Source organism: Vicugna pacos, chromosome 20 (assembly GCF_048564905.1).
Source record: "Vicugna pacos chromosome 20, VicPac4, whole genome shotgun sequence".
Lineage (NCBI taxonomy): Eukaryota > Metazoa > Chordata > Mammalia > Artiodactyla > Camelidae > Vicugna > Vicugna pacos.
In genome coordinates, this window is record NC_133006.1 from 4,502,560 (window position 1) to 4,520,517 (window position 17,958).

Genomic DNA, 17,958 nt, shown 5'->3' on the forward strand with positions numbered 1-17,958 from the left:
CATAAAAATAGACTATGTATTTAGATTTTTGAGGCTTTTCCATTCCGAAATTCTTTGTCATTGGTTTTTCTTTTCCCATTCTGAAAATCACTGGCCAATCAATGAATCTTACCTACCATTTCCTCTGAGTTTATTGCTTAGTTTAGAAATCTACAGTGTTCCTTTATTGCACAGATTAATCTTAGCTCTTCTCTTTCTCTCTTTCTGCTGAAAATTTCTGCCAGGGCACTCCAGAAAACTTTACTCAGCATTCTCTAATTATCTTATTCCCAGCTCTAAGCCAATGCCAAGATTTCTATTTGAACAACCTCTTCCTCAAATGCTAAATTGTCGACCTTTAGGAAAGCTTCATGCATTTAACCTTCCTCTAGAAAATCAGCAGGGAATTCTATTCAATATGCAGCCCTGAATCTGCTGTTTCTCTCATATAGAGCAATGACTTTATTTTTCCAATTTTTGTGTGACCTCAACACGTCTGACTCTATTCATATTGATTATTTTATACGATTTTTTTTCATGAGCCAGCACCTGGCATACTACCGCAGAAAAAAACATTTGATATTTTCAAATACTATCATTGTCTGTTACAAATATGATATATCTAATCTCTTTCCCCTCCCACTGTGCCTGAAAAGAGTTTCTCTATTAATTAAAAATTATAAATGATACATGTCAACTACTAAGGAATTAAGGCACAAGAGAAAAGGCTACAACCTCACTTATGTGTTTGTGGTTGTGTGTTAACTGTCTTAATTGTGGCTAAGAACTGATCTGCAGCCTATAGCTGAACACAAACGCTGCTGTCAACCACTACCGTGTGGCAACATGCCAAAGTCTTTTGTGTATTCTTTTTTTATTTTTGCCTTCATATCAACTCTACAAATAATTAGTCTGCAATATCAATTGCCTTCTAAAGAGTCAGTGATGATCAAAGGCACAGTTTTTAATAGAAACTGATGAGAAACATCTTGATGAAAAATGAAAAAAATACTTACGGGAACCAGAAATTTTTTAATCTCTTCCAAGGCGTGACTCATACGTGAATAAGCTTCCCCAGGTGGAGCAAACACTTCAATTAACACATGAAGTTCATCACTCAAGTGGGCATATTTGGCTTCCCCACTCTTCCTTAATTCTTCTTCCTGTGAAAGAGGTTATTTTTAGAAATACAAATCCCCTCATTTTGCATTGACTTAACATTTACTGAGAAGATAACAAAAGAGCATTGTCTAAGCAAATTTTCCACAAGTAGAAACACTTTGAGAAATAAAAATTGGGTACAAGCCATGGAAAGATTTTAAAATTATTCCTGAGTGTTTGAAAGATTAAAAAAAATCCTAGCATAATTATCTACACCATATTTTAATCAGCATAAAGGAAAATGCTATGGGGGAGGGTATAGCTCAAGTGGTAGAGTGCATGCTTAGCAGGCACGAGGTCCTGGGTTCGACCCCCAGTGTCTCCTCTAAAGATAAATAAATCTAATTACTTCCCACAGCCAAAAAAAAAAAAAGAAAAAAGAAAAAAGAAAAGAAAAGAAAGAAGATGTGGTTGCCAGGAGGGAGGGGGTAGAAAGGGATAGGCTGGGAGTTGGAGATTTGTAGATACTGACAGGTATATATATAAAATAGATAAACAAGTTTATATTATACAGCACAGGGAAATATATTCAATATCTCATAGTAGTTCATGATGAAAAAGAATATGAAAATGAATATATGTATAGTCATGTATGACTGAAGAATTGTGCTGTACACCAGAAATTGACACAACGTTGTAAACTGACTATAACACAGTAAAAAAAATCAAAACTAAAAAAAGAAAGAAGAAATTAACTGAATGCAAATGCTAAATCCCTGAAAAGAAGTTACAGAAATGCCGTTAACTCTTCAGAGTACACCGCTGGACGAAAAAGATCGCAATTCTTTAAGAAAACCAGGATTTTCTAGATACTCTTGGAGAAGTGGTGAAAAGGTTGCTTGTTCCCATTAAGCCGAGGCTTCTCTCCCAGCCTCATGCCTGCCGGGATTCCTGCCCACAGCTTCTCTAGCATCTGCTGCCTCATTTTGGTCAATTCATAGGAGGAGTAAATTACAGGGATGGCGGCTAGGCATTATGTTGGCTTTGATTCTGCACAAACCACCTACCCTCAGCCTAACCACCAATGGCACATTTCTGTTAGAGGAGATATTTTGGAGCACTGTACCCAAGTGATTACTGAAGCCTGATCGATTCAGTACAGATGCGGAGCAAATCAGCAAATTATGATCAATATGCTTTGCCTGTGTGTGTGTCTAAGGTGTATCATCTATAATTGCACAGTCACCTTGCACGGGATTCACCGATTTGAGTTGAAAAGATTTTAAGTCACTTCAGCACAGATGAAATTCAAACCCAGCTCATTTTGCAACCAGATTTGTATATATATATTTTTTAGGATATCCAGGAAGCAAAATTCGGTTAAAAGTGAACATCAATAATATTAATTATGTTTTATCTTTCTTGACTCTCCTCCCCCTGAAGCAATTGTTTCCCCGAATTTCAAAGGATAAACATTTTAAAAACAATTTTTAGTTTTATGTGTGGATTAAATTGGAAAAGTGTCATGAATAGAACTAACCTGGGTAAACTAAAGTGGTTTGGTTCTGCTGTCATTTCTCTCTCGAGTAAGAGTCTAAGGCTATGGGCAGCTTGGAGGAGGAGCAGGTGGCCCTTCTCCATACTGCCATCCAGCTCCTAAGATGCTGTTCTCATGGGTGTTAATGAAGGATGCTGTCTATCATAACCGCTGGATTCCACCCCATGGAAAAGAGAAAGAAAACGTAGACAGCAAAAGGCTTCCTTTCAAGGACAGATACCAGAGGTTGTATGTATCACCTCTGCCGACAATTTCTTTGGCAAACGTGTGGTCACGTGGAGGCAATGGAGGCCGTGAAAGTGGTCTCAGACCGAGCAGCCAAGAGGCCATCTAAACTATGACAGCTTCCTTTACAACAGGAAAAAGTGAGACTAGACACTGGTTGATTATGAACTAGGAAAATCTTCGGTGTATAACATTTGTTTAATGCAGGGGAGGTAATTAGGTTTCTTTGTTGAGTTTCACTTGGAGGAGGTACGAGGGATTGAACCCCTGACCTCTTGGGTGCTGAGCATGTGCTCTACCACTTGAGCTATACCCCTCCCCCATTAATTGAAATGAATAGTTCCAAAGTTAACGCTAGGAACCACTGGATTTCCATCTAATAAAAAGGCACAGAAATGGGCACAGGCAATAAATCAAAAGAACATAAGATGCACACATCAGAAGGTAAATCTGTCATGATTCAAAATTCTGTTTTTAGCAGGGGGAGGGTATAGCTCAGGTGGTAAAGTGCATGCTCGGCATGCATGAGATCCTGGGTTCAACCCCCAGTACCTCTTCTAAGAAAAAATAAATACTAAATAAACCTAATTCCTTCCTCCTACCATAAAATAAAGAAGTAAAATAAATAATTTCAAAATTCTGTTTTTAAAAGACTATGCACTCGGTCAATATTATTTAATCTTCCCTGTAAAAGGTACATGTATCCAACCGACAGTATTTACTTTAGCCATGGACCTTCAAAAAATGATTTGTGGTGTTTAGCTACTACAAAGGAATCACAAGCTAATCATTTTAAGTAAAATCATTAGTTGCTAAACATTAGGGAGTCTAAACCAAAATCATTAGGGGATAACAAACCTGGTTTTACATCTTCCCAAACATGCTAACTCATGCTCTACCATAAGGTATAATACAAGTAAAACATGCCAGTTTTTATCAGTTATTCTTTAGGGAATAGCATGGCACGAAATAGAATCTAATTTAAATCACATTCATGTATTTAACTGTTAAAAGAATTTTCAAGGGAAATTTCTCTTAGGAATTACCTCTTGTATTTTATCTCCTACAAAGATAGAAGTCAAGTTTCTGACTTGAAAATGATTGGACAACTAGAAAAATGTCCTCTTAATTCAAAATAGCATGTTCAGTGAAGAAACTTGAAAAAAAAATACCAACAATTACAAATATATTTTTTAAATCAACGACCATACAATTTAAGATACACTGTTCACATTTTCAGTATATTTTCTTCAAGTCTCTTTACAACAGTACCAGTAATGGAATAGAAGTCTTAAGTTTGGCATTACTTTCTAGGTTCCAGGTATGCAAAGTACTTTCCATGGATTATCTAATTGTATCTGCATAACTCTACTTTGGTACAGAGTTACACAGACTGTAAATCAGAGGACAGGAGTAGAATCCAGGTTACCTCATTCCAAAGGTCAAGTTCTTAATCACTACACGTGTGTTCCGGTACAGGCACTTCAGTGTAAGTAGACATTTTACACATCCATATTCTCTACGGATATCCCTAGTTTCCAGAAGGCACTACAGTTTTCTGACATCCACACGCATGTGCACTGTGCCCTTCAGAATATCTTGCAGCAGATTCCAGGTCCTGACACACCAAGCACACATGCCGTTCTGATTCCTTAGTAGCCGTGGGTCCATCAGTGCTGGGAGAAACCATTCTTTTCAAGGTTCTCCGTCACCTCTTATTTTATGGAAGGTTTACCTAAAAATGCTAGTGATCATACATCACACTATTTACCCCTAGTTCTCTGATTGCAATCATCAGTTAAAAGGAAGACATTCATCCAAAGGTGTTGAGGTTGAGCTCAGATTAGCTTAGACATTTTCTCTTGGAAAAACAGGCGTGCTTCATGACAAGTCATTTCCCATTTCCCTGAACAGTTTGTCCACGAGCAAAGGCAGGGTGGTTAGGACCCCAACACCATTTCTGTCTCGGGGTAGGAACTCAAGTCAGCTCACAACCGGAGAGTTCATCTTAGTTCAGATGATTCAAGACAAATTTTCCAAAATAGGGCACAGAATTAGATGTTCTCTTGTGCTCTGGGGCAGCCATTTGGCTTCTGGATTTGCCAACTGCAAATGTTACTACAAAACTCAAAATTTCTTAAAATACCTTATAAGATCCACTCTCAAAATCATTTATGGGTGACATCAACTTTATTGAACATATCAAAGGGGCTGAAGCAAAGAGGTCACATTGATCAGCTCATTGCAGACAACTCAAGACATCCACCTTCTCTTGTGCCAAGCCCTTCCCGCTTCATTACACAATTCCAATTTTTTTCTCTTCTGCCTCTAATTTTTGTTATTACTCTGTCCTCTGGGAATTCCTAGGGAACTGAAAATTATTTTCACCTCTATTAAACAGAGTAATTTACTTTCTGAGTGCCATTTCTAAAGCTTATACATCCAGCCCATTAATGAAATAAAGGGGACAACAGTTAAGTGTCCCTACTACCCTTAGAAGTCACAGTGGTGATCATTAACTGCTATTTGGAATGGCCTTTTAGCATCACACACACACACACACACACACACACACACACACAGAGCTCTTTTTAATGAGGGCATTCTAGTGAAAGAAAATGTGTACATTTTGTCAAATTGAGAACAGTAGTAACCTGTATTGGATTTTTTTTTAAGAATATGTTATAATTGTTCACAATTTGATGTAGGCCATGTGTCCTCCTTTGAGCAGTTTTTCACATGCCTGTTGGCCATCAGTATATCTTCTTGGGAAATGCGTCTATTCAGAACTTCTGCCCATTTTTCAATTGGAGCCTTTGTTTTTGATACTGAATTGTAAGAGCTGTTTACAAATTTTGATTATTAACCCCCGGTCAGTCATACAATTTGCAAATACTTTCTCCCATTCAGTAGTTTGTCTTTTCAATTGCTGGTGGTTTCCTTTGCTGTGCAAGAGCTTCAAGTTTGCTTAGGTTCTGTTTGTTTATTTTTGCTTCCATTTCTTTTGCTTTAGGAGACAGATCCAAAATACTGCTATGATTTATGCCAAGGAGTGTTCTGTCTATATCCTCTTCTGGGAGTTTTATGGTTTCCAGTCTTTAATCCATTTTGAATTTTTTTTTTGTATATGGTGTGAGAAAATGTCCTGATCTCATTCTTTTATGTGTAGCTGTCCAGTTTTCCTAGAAACATTTATTGAAGAGACTGTCTTCTCTCCATTGTATATTCTTCCCTCCTTTGCTGTAGGTTAATTGACTATAAGTGTGTGGGTTTATTTCTGGCCTCTCTATTCAGTTCCATTGATCTGTATGTCTGGCTTTGTGCCAGTGCCATGCTGATTTGATGACTGCAGCTTTGTAGCATAGTCTGAAGTCAAGAAGCACGATGCTTCCAGCGTGTTCTTTATGCTCAATATTTCTATGGCACTTTGGTACCTTTATATGGATATAAATTTTAGGATTATTTATTCTAGATCTGTGAAAAATGTCATCTGCAAGTAGTGACGTTTTTACTATTTCCCTTCCATTTTGAATGCCTTTTATTTCTATTTTTGTCTTAATTGCTGTGACTAAAGCTTACAATACTATGTTAAATGCAAGTAGCAAAAGTGGGCATCCTTGTTTTGTTCCTGATTTTAGAGGAAAAGCTTTCAGCTTTTCACTGTTGAGTGTGATGTTGGCTATGAGTTTGTTAAAAATGGTCTTTATTGTATTTAGATATGTTCCCTGTATACCAACTTTAATGAGAGTTTTTTTTATGACTGGATGATGAAGTTTGTCAAATGCTTTTTTTGCATCTACGGAGATGACGGTCTGACTTTAATCTTTCTTTTTGTTAATGTGGTGCGTCACACTGATTGATTTGTGAACAACAAACCAACCTTTTTAAATTGTTTAAGGCTTGGTTTGTGGCCTAGCATGTAATCTATCCTGGAGAATGTTCCATGTGCACTTGAAAACAATGTGTGTTACACCAGTTTTGGATGGATGTTCTGTAGATATCTATTAGGTCTAACTGGTCTATTGTGTCATTTAAGACCACTGGTGCCTTGGAATCCCACTCCTGGGCATATGTCCAGAATGAACCCTACTTCAAAATGACACCTGCACCCCAATGTTCATAGCAGCACTATTTACAATATCCAAGACTTGGAAACTGCCTAAATGTCCATCAACAGATGACTGGATAAAGAAGAGGTGGTATATTTATACAATGGAATACTATTCAGCCATAAAAACCGACAACATAACACCATTTGCAGCAACATGGATGTTCCTGGAGAATGTCATTCTAAGTGAAGTAAGCCAGAAAGAGAAAGAAAAATACCATATGAGATCACTCATATGTGGAATCTAAAAAAGTAATAATAAATAAATAAAATATAAATACAAAACAGAAACAGACTCATAGACATAGAATATAAACTTGTGGTTGCCAAGGGGGCGGGGGTGGGAAGGTCAAAATGTAGAATAGATAAACAAGATTATACTGTATAGCACAGGGAACTACATACAAGATCTTATGGTAACTCACAGAGAAAAAAATGTGACAAAGAATATATATATATGTTCATGTATAACTGAAAAATTGTGCTCTACAATGGAATTTGACACAACATTGTAAAGTGATTATAACTCAATAAAAAATGTTAAAAAAAAGACCATTGGTGCCTTATTGATTTTCTGTTTAGAAGATTTGTCTATTGATGTAAGTGGGGTGATAAGATCCCCTACTATTAATGCCTTGTTGTCAGTTTCTCCCTTTATGTCTGTTAATATTTGCTTTATATATTTAGGTGCTCTTTTATTGAGAGCATATATGTTAACAAGTGTAATACTCTCTTCTTGTATTGATCCCTTCAACATTATATAATGTTCTTCTTTGTCTTCTGTTATAGACATTGTTTTAAATTCTATTTTGTCTGATCTGAAGATTGCTACTCCCTCTTATCTTCTGTTACAATTTTCATGGAATTTCTTTCATGTAAATTCCCTCACTTTCAGTCTGTATGTGTCTTTAGATCTCAAGTGAGTTTACTGTAAGAAGCATATAGATGGATCATGTTTTTTTTTATCCAATTAGCTGCCTTATGTCTTGCTGTGAGTCTGTGTGGTTTCATGTTTTTGGGGACCCTCTATGCTTCCTGTACCTGGATACCTGTTTTCTTCCTCAGGCTTCAGAAGTTTCATCCATAATTTCATTAAATTCATTTTAAACCCCTATTTCTCTCCCTCTGGGACTGCCATGATGCAAATGTTGGTTCCCATTTTATTATCTCAAAGATCCTTTAAGCTTTTTTCACTTTTTAAAATTTCATTTGTCTTTCTGCTATTCTGATTGGGTGATATCCATTATTCTATATTCCAGATTCCTTATATATTCTTCTCAATCACCTCATCTGCTTTTCATTCCTTCCACTCTGTTTTTCATTTCACTTATTGTAGTTTTCAGTTCTAACTTTTTTTTTAATATTTCCTCATTCTTTGCTAAAATTCTCACCATGTTCATTTATTCTTTTCCCTAATTCAGTTAGTATTCTTATTACTAAAACTTTGAATTCTTTATCTGGTAAATTATTTCCATTCATCAGTTGTTTTCAGGGGTTTTCTCTTGCCCATTCAATTTAGACAAATTCTTGTGTCTTCTCATTTTGCCTATCTTCCTCTCTCTCTATGAATTTAAGTGAAGCAGTTACCTATTGTGATCTTGGAGGGATGTCCTTAAGTGGAAATGTCCCTATTTAGTCTGCATGTGCCCAATGACTTTGTTAGGAGAGCTGGATTTGATGTGAACACGAGTCATGTCTTTCCTCAGGGTGTGCTGGCAGCTATGACCTTGGTAGAAGGTAAGGCTGGAGATGGAGGAGCTCTGGCCAGAGCCTGTTGTGAGCTGAGCCTTCCTTCTCCTCCGCCCGGCAGCCATCATTTCCCTAACAAGGGCAGAGTAATGTCCCAAATCGCTGGAGCAAAAAGCCCAGAGGGTCAAGTCCCAGATGGCTCAGCTCCCTTTAAGTGTTTGCTCAGCCCTTTCCCAGCATCAGCACCAAAGAGGAGGAGTGCTGAAGCAAGAGGCACTGGTGTGGGAGTTCAACAACTGCTGGGGCACAGGGCGTGGTGGTCTGGCCACCATCAGGGCTCTGATCGGTCTCTGGTGCACCAGCTGGGCAACTCCGGTCATGGTTGCCCCTTCCCTGCTCAGAGGCTGCTTATGGTTTGATCTGCCAGTGTCTCATGGCCGACCTGCATCCTGGGTCATGGCAGGTGTCCACCAGTGTTATCTTCCTTTTCTTCCGAGCCCCCTCCCAGTGGCACTCGTCCTGACCTGATTGCTTCTCTTCCCTTCCTACCCAATTTCATGTGTACGTTTCTCACAACAGCCTTTCTGCCAGTTTCCAGCTAGTTTCCCTGGGGAATTGTCGTGCATGTAGGTGTGTTATTGATGTGTTCATCAGGGGAGCTGAGCTCTGAGTCCTCCTGCTCCACATCTTGATCTGAATTCTCCTACTCATCATTCTTTAAACACCTATGTGTTCATCTTAATGTATACACGTGATGCTACATATATGTTGTCTTCTCTTAAATACCTAATTACAGAGTAAGTAGTTGTTGCTGATTCACCAGATTTACTAAATATTTATTCCTAGATAAAAATATTTAAGATAATGTCCAAGACAACCTGACTGAACTCTCACCTAAATCTTGTAAACCAGCATTCCATGATATTTTTTCCCAGAGATTTTATAATATTATATCTGTTCTTGCTATTGAAATTTATTATATTTTTATAACTCCCTTGTAAACTTTGTTTTAATTAAAAAAATTCCAGACTAGGTTGAGAGGTTTTACTGTATTATAAATTGCTTCTGTAGTTACATTAATTCCTTCATTATATTTGTTTACAATATTTTGTTCCTAAACCAGTTACAGCAGCATCATTCTATTTCATCATTTATCTTTATACATGTCTGTTTCATCATTTCCTCATCTTTCAAATTATTCTCTCTATATAAGTATATTGGCTAGGATATGTGGAAGATACTCAGTAAAATCTTGATGAATGAATTACTTAAGGGTGAAACCATGCTGCATTTTTCTTCTATCCTCACACTATATCTTTACTCTACTGTCATGCTAAGGTTTTCTTTTAATGCTCAGCCATTTATTGCCCTGAAACCCTGGAACAGCGTGAGCTGTGTATACTAATATGATTTTCTTTTTCGCTTAGGAAAAATGTCTGCAAGTTATTATTGCATTCCCTATGTCTCCTATTAAATGAATAGCAATGTATAGCTCATATATATATACATGCAGATTCAGTGATAACTTATTTTGTAGTCAAATAATTACACAGTTGCACTTTGCATAAGATCCCATATTTGTTCTGTGATTATGAGCACAAACACAGTCTGCTTAAGTGAACAAAAAGGAGCTTGCAACTCAAAAAAGCACAGCAGTGCTGCTCATGAAAAAGTAGAAGGTAAGCACCTGTTTGACATCCAGTAATGTAAGCCCCTCCCATCCGGTCCCGCCTATGGCTGGTTACGTTACTGGACAACGGGCTTAGCAGTTGCATTAGTTCTTATTGGCTATTCCAGCTTCAGGGGAATCAACAGCTGTATAAATGCAGTGCTTACTCTTTCCACCCAGGAATCAACCTCTAGCAACCTTCCAACTGGAGTCCAAACAACTGCCCCCATCTTAGAGACTGGAAAAAAAAATTTTTTTTGTATTACTCTCTATGTACAGAAATAAACATTTCAAAAATCCTATGAACAAACACCAACCAGTGCTTTCCTGTACATGCTCTTTTGTAGCCCTGGGCTCTGGAAAGCCCAAACTTGGACCAGGATGTAGAAAGGGTTGAGTGTGATGGCTCTTCTAGTCATGGCTCCACCACTGAGCGCAAACTTCCGCAGGTAGTTTGTTCCTATGGCCCTCAGTTTCTTCACATGCAAAAGGAGAGGGGGTCACTAGAGACGGGATTTTCAAATGATATCTTGGGGAGCCACCAGGGTTCCAGAAAGGTGCCTCATGGACCAGTGGACCAGCAGACCTCTCCCATCCCATTCAACCACACCAGCTTCAGCTCAGGCCTGTTCAAGTGCAGAAAGAGGATGATACATGAGCTCATCAAATTGAAAACAACAGACAACATTAGATGTGATGCAGTGTGAGGGATTTCACAGTTTTAAAACACCACGGCTCACCCTGTGACTTCCCTTCAGGGGCACCCTCATCCTGCCATTTAACATTTTAGTATTAGAAAGTTACTCTCCAAATAGAATGTCTTTAAGATACATTACTAAGAAAATTCAAAATGGCAACTGTTCACTTTGATCTTGGAGCAGCTACAATGAGGCTGCTGCTGCATACTTTGTATATATGATGTCATTAATGTTCATAGTTTCCTTCAGTGGGCTTTGGGAGAAGCAGAGAGCAGTAAAAAAGTAGAAAAGCATTTTGGAGTCAGATCTAGATTTGAATTAACAGCTCTGATATTTATTATCTACAGTACAGGAAGAAAGTTACTAAGATTTTTGAGATTTAGTTTCCAAACTTAGCTCTAGGTCTCTCATGTAAAGATGAAATGAGGCAGTGTATATAAATCTCAAGCACAGTGCCTGGCTCACTATAAATGAACAGAAAAAGTTAAAGGTTTTCTTTCAGCGGAGCTAAGAAACTTGGCTGCAGTTAAGTAAGAGATTTGCATTTGGTGTGCCTACTCCAAAGCCACATTTATGTTAATGGATATTTACTGCGAACATTACATTCACTTGAAAGAACAGAATTGTAAAAGTTGCAAATTATGTCTTGCTTTCAGGTCACCAAGAGTCTATCTGCTCAATGCTGGCTTAATTATTAAGTTAAATTAAATGTACAAACTTTACTCGAAGAGAACATATGTTTGAAAAGTACCCTAAGCCAAGAGCCCACGTGTTTTAGCACAAGGGGAATTAAAATCATGGTGTGTACTTTCTTGAGTTTTAACTTTCAAATGGATCATAAATGTATTGTCTACAGTATCTGAGACGGTCCATATAACCTTGGAAGGCTACGTATCATATTAGTTTTAACAGCCCAGGTTCTGACTGGGATGGCCAAGGGTAAAGCCTCCGCTGATCCACTCAATGGTGCGTACATCTAAACAAATAACGTCACTATTTCAGGTTTCTAATTCTTCACCTCCAAACTGATGACAGTAATAACAATAATACCAATCAAATATGATTATTGATAGATATTATTATGCTAAATATCTAAGAATCAAAACAACACAAAAAATTAAATATGAACTAAAAAACTTAATTGATTCGAAGCTCCCATTCTTCCAAGAATAACTCTTCCAGTGACAAGAATAAGCTAGATCGTTTTAAAAAGAAATGTTGAAAACACAAGATAGAGAGTGCATGCAGGTTTTATACTTTGGTTTTTACTTTGGCAGTTATTCTTGTCATATTTTATCCTCAGAGTTATAATTTACTAGACTGCTTTTTGCACGCTTTTTCCTTCTTAATGCCCCAGGGAGCTTTCTTCGAATATAAATCCTCTTCAGAAATAAATAAGTCTATTGTCTGCACATCTTTCGCTATGAAGAAATTCAAATAAACACACATGTATTATTTATACCTGAGCCTGAATGGGATTCGTGTGAATCACCAATTTAAAAGCATTTTTAAATTTACATAGATGAAAATTCTTCTATGCCAGTAGAAATTTGTTGTCCAAAATTTATCCTCAGAAAAGGGTGTTTGTGCAAATGAATGCACATAAATATATGGTAGAGAAACAATGGCTGGATCCTAGAGAACCTCACATTCCTGTCACCTTCGCCCACAAAGCCCTGCTCTCCTGAGCTGAATGGGCAAGGTGCTCCCAGGTCGCAGCAACCACACACACACACCCCTAATGGCCAGCCCTAGAGGGGGATCTTGTCAGAGCTTCAGACCCATTCTAATGAGACAGGAGGGAAGGCGGCAGGGCACGGCCATTCAAAGAATGACACAGCAATTAGCACCAAGATAGTGGAAGAGTCAACTCCCAGTAGGTCTTGAGGCCCAAGACGGTGGGAGACTTGACTTCCAGTAGACCTTGAGCTTCGTTACACGCTCACTGCAGTATATTAGCCTGGTAAATGGCAGTCCCACAGGTACCATGGCTGTTCCAAAGCTGACCATAGAAGGTCAAAGAGGGGTGGTGGCCAGATTCCTGGGCATCTCAGCCCCTTTTCCAAAAGTAGTTGAAATAATTCTCTCACTATTAGCATATGAAGTTCCTGAGCCCATAGAAACTAGCAACACCCACAGCTCGCGGCCGCTCTCCCTTCTGGGTGAGACAGACTCTCATCTATGGAGTGTGTGGCTACTTTTACTATAAACTGAGCTCCCAACCCCCGCAGCTCGTGGCCTTTCTCTTGCCTGCTGAACAGCCTGCTCTCTGTCCATGGGGCGTGTGTCTCTGAAAACATCTACCTTTACTCACCTGGGCTGGCTCTTGAATTCTTCCCTGCATGAAGACAGGGACCCTCACTTGGCAAGGCACGTCCCAGGGACTCAACCGAGACCTGGAACACAGCCATCCTTTTGCCCCACATTTTTCTTTCCTGTGTCGCTAACACTATCTAGACTCATGAAGAGTAAAGGACCAGAAGCATCAACGGGACCAAGGATGATATATTTAAAAAGTAGGTCAGGATTTTGAAAGCAGAGAGGCAGACAGTGCCAAACAGAAGATTCTTTCTGTTTGAGTTTGGAAGTTGAGGGTTTGTAAAAGGGTCTCAATTCAGAACAATCAAATCATATCATACCTAGGTAATATCAAGGATGGTCCAACTTTTCAACCTGTGAAGAGGTTTTGTCCAAAACAGCGAATATTGTTTAATACAATGAAAGAAATCTTTCACAACTCAGGGGGTTAAAAAAAAGGCCATTGATCTTGATGGAATGAAACCTGCAGGAAGGTTAGATCACAGGTTGCTCTCCCGAATGTGACATTATATTTCTTAGTAACTAAGATACTCACATTTATTTTATAAGAATAGAACAATCTGCAATGCAATTACCTAAATATGTTTCCCCAGCATCTTCTTATCCAAATCCCCGGGAGGTTGTGAATGAAAAATACTGCCTGCCGTATCAGTAAACAAAGGACGTTGCAGCCATCAAGCCATCACACTGCAGCTGCCCTCAACGGTGAGCCCTGAGGGAACTCAGGATGGAAACAGGATGCCTGTCATCAAGCCGTCAGCCACTGGAGCCACCCCCAACGGTGCCCCCTGAGGAGATTCAAGATGAGAAAACACTGGCCACAGAGAGCTAAGGTGCATATCGAAGAAAGGATTTCAATGAGCCCAGACTCTTGCCTTACATACACAGCAAATTCTGCCTTCATTAACTTGGGATGACTTGTTTTATTTAGCAGTAATCTTGCTGTTCTAACTCATCTTCATTGTGTTTGAGACGTTCATTTTTCCCTTGGATGAAGTCATTTATCTAACCAATCACCAGGCAAAGTTAGGATAAACTGTGTGACCAATAGTGCTGTCAAGACCTCTAATGGGAGGACTGCCCACTGTTTCTGCTGAGCACACGTGTGTAGTGGGTTGTATCTGCCTGGCTCTAAAAGAGTGAGATTTCTTTCTGTCTTTGTATCTCTTAGTGGATGGCCCATGATGCCCATTGTGCCCAGATTTAATGTTTATTCAATAATAAAAGTATCTTCTGTCTCTTGGAAAAGAATCCTTTTTGTAGAAAGGACTCTGGGCTGGGAGAAAATTTTGTTACTAATTATATTCCCCCAACGCTCTTCACAACAGGTGCTGCTGATTCTCTGCCCACATACCCCGGCCTTCCTATCTTCACGCGACCCGCATCTATTTACCCTCTTGCCCGAGGCTGGCCTGGGCCTGAGGGTAGCTCTGCTTACGCACAGAGAGGAGGCGCCAGGGCGTCAGCCCTCTAAGGAGCAGCTCCCAACTAGCGACTGGGGAGGTGCGGCGACCTGCACATTCTCCTTCCTTAGAGCACCCGGTAAGTTCCGTGGTCTATGTTCAACTGATAAGCTTCAGCTGCTGTAAATGAAGCTTACCAGCTGCACGTAAGCAACTGCTCTGTGCATAAGCAGAGCTATTCCTTTAAGGCGTCCGAGAACGCATGTTACAGTGTCAGAGCGGGCAGAGAGCTCGAGAGGAGCAGAGAATGGGGGGCGCGGGCCAAACGGCAGGAAGTGGGCAGAAAGGAGGGGCGCAGAACGCCATACATCATGAAGGCAACAGGGCAGAGAAAGGCAAGCAGGAACCTCTGGGCTGGTAAGCAGTCACACGGTTTCGGGCGACAAGCGGCCCTGAGGCTGACAAAGAAAGGTGAGAAAAGGAGGGCAGGAATCTCCAGTGTACGAATGTAACCTTTTGCTCATTATGCCCTGATTTCAATAAAATTAGCCTTGCAGATTAGAAGTGCCCATCATGCACCGATGCCATGACACTTCTGACCCAGACTAAATAACGACAAAAACCCCTCTTCCCCTTGGGAAGGTGGAGCTGGAATAAAAGTCGGGAATATGACCCCAAACGCTTCCCTCCCCAGTGAATATTCCGCCCATTCATTTTACACCCTCTGTAACCAACTTGCCAAAGACACTCAGGGCAGCCGCTCACCTGAGCCTGCCCACCTCCCTTTGAGAGGGTGCTCTCCATCCCTTAATAAATCCTGACTTTACTTCCTTAACCTCCGCGTCCCATCTCTGAATTCTTTCTGGGATGGGACAAGAACCTAGTCACCACTGGAGACAATATGGGTCTCCTTCATTTCTTATTTCCTTTCATTTCTCACTCTTCTACCAGTGTTTCCAGAGATTTCCTCCCAAATAAACTTCACATAACTACATCTAGCCACACTGTCCATTTCCAAAGGAGAAGATGATTGAAATCAGAGCTTTTGTATGGAAAGACTAAATGCAAGAGAAAAGTAAACGAACAGATAAAGACCATGAACAAAATATCAGAGACATGGAGGATAAATCCAGGAAAGCTAATGTGTAAATAGTAAGAGTTCCACAGGGAGAAAACAGGACATAAAAACAAAAATAAATAAGCAAATAAGAGGAGAACGTTTTCATATTCTGCAGAAGATAAGAGTTCACCTAATTCTACCCTGAATTGAAGAGGAAGAGTCATACTGAGCTACAGCTCAGGAAGATCCTTGAAATTAAGAAAAATGAAAGCAAACAAGCAAACAAATGAACAGCAACAAAACTCTTACAGGCTTAGAACTAGATCTGAAAAGGGAAAAACACACACAGCTGGCAATGGACTTCCCATCCACAAAACTTTGAATTGAGAAGGAAGGATAATGTGTTCACCAGGAAGTACGCGCTAGTCTCTGTGCTGAGTGCTTTCCGTGGGGAGTTTCTTTACGGCCCCAGAAATGACACAGAGCCTTCAAGAACCCTTCCAGAGCACTGACAACTGTCCGACTTCAGAGCTCCCAGGGCCATGGATGCTGATGATGTAATAGGGTGATAATTCATGGTTTTAACTATTCCACTATAAATTATGTGCTTGCAAGACATACAATGTTTAGACTACCTGGAGTTGGTCTGTTGAAAAACTTCCACCAATGAAAAAGACAACGCCTCTTTCCAGGAAGGCTCAGGAGTCTAGAATTCACGAGGTCATGAACTGTCCTGAGCACATACTGATGAAAGACAAAACAAAAGATGCTTGGCTAGAACACGGGTGAAGGTGGAAAGTGTTTTATAAATCGCTTTACTTAGCATGCTGACTCTCAGGGTACCTGCATCCTGTTTTCTATTTCAAGAAGAGGCAGCCTCAAAGATGAAAAGCCTAACACAGGTATCTTTCAAGTCTGCAGTGGGGCCTGGAAGGAAGGTGCGCTGGGAAGGGGAGCTCAGTGCACTCATCTTTCCCCTGATAGATGCGGCCAGAGTTGCTTCTGAGCCTCGTGGTGCCGAAAGGCCAAGACCTCACTGCCAGCCAACGATGGAAAAGCCAGTGCTAATGGGTCCCAGTTGGCAGGGAGCAACAGGCCAGATGCCTGGTTCTTATAGAAAACTGAGAGGTGGAATATCAGTTTGGGGGAGGTCACCTCGTTACAACCATCCCTGTTTGTAGTAAGACAGCAACAGGGCACCAAAGGAGCTCTGACCAGGGTGCTGAAGCCGGAGACGCAGAAACAAGAGCAACAACAGAAAGGCCACGAGAGCGGCGGAAGGCGTTCTGCAGAGTTTAGACATGCAGCCCTCCCCCCTCCCCCCCCCCCCCCCGGGAAGGCAAAGCTGCACACAGATCAACCGGGCCCTTGAAGAAATGATACGGAAGACTTTGCTTTGGACAAACGCGTTATGCTGTTCATCAAGTGACCAGACTGAGAAGCGAACGCCATTAGGACCTATAAAGTGGCTAACCACTACCTCGAACACATCTGATAGCACGAGATGGCATCGAAATTTACAGCACGGACTCAAGGTCAACAAATGCCATGGACAGAAGAATATATATTGTTGCCACTTTTAGCTTTCTGTAAAAAAAAAAAAAGTTTCCAGATCATCCGAGTTCCTGCTGACAAGCCTCTGTTGATAGCCTACTTGCCTAAAATTCATCAGTTTCAACCTGGCATCTCAGGGCTTTTTAGCCCGGGGCTGACTTAGCTCACCAGCTGCATCTTCTGCCCTGTCCTCTGCAGACCGTCTTCCACTCACTAGAAAATCCTCACTTTTCTCTGAAATCACCGTCTGCTTTCAAACCCCTTTTATTCTTCTTGCAAGGTTCAGAACAAATATATTCATCTAGACGCCACACAGCCAGCAACGCAGAAATGATTGCTCCACAGAATCTTAACCATAGCACCTTCTAAATATTATTATACCATAAATATTCGGTATTACAGCACTAATATTGAGAGTATCCGCCATTAGAACATTTGGTTCCATGGATCCTCAGACAAGGAGTGTTTTTCCATAAGCATCTTCTGGGTGTATGTGTGTGCACGCACACTTGTGTGTGACTGAGGGGTGGGGGTGGATCAGGGCAGAGGATAACAGTGATGCTTCTTAAATCATATCTCAATCTTAAGAGGTGTA

At 40.2% G+C, this 17,958-nt stretch overlaps 1 protein-coding gene across 3 annotated transcripts in view; it reads right to left on the bottom strand.

Annotated features, from left to right (window-relative positions):
- The window catches only part of KHDRBS2 (KH RNA binding domain containing, signal transduction associated 2), a 512,181-nt gene that overhangs the window by 268,703 nt on the left and 225,520 nt on the right, over window positions 1–17,958 (bottom strand). For all 3 annotated transcript variants that reach the window (XM_072944681.1, XM_072944680.1, XM_006217887.2), the window contains exon 4: window positions 996–1,142. In XM_072944681.1, the coding sequence (XP_072800782.1) occupies window positions 996–1,142 (147 nt within the window). The remainder of the gene's footprint in view (window positions 1–995; window positions 1,143–17,958) is intronic.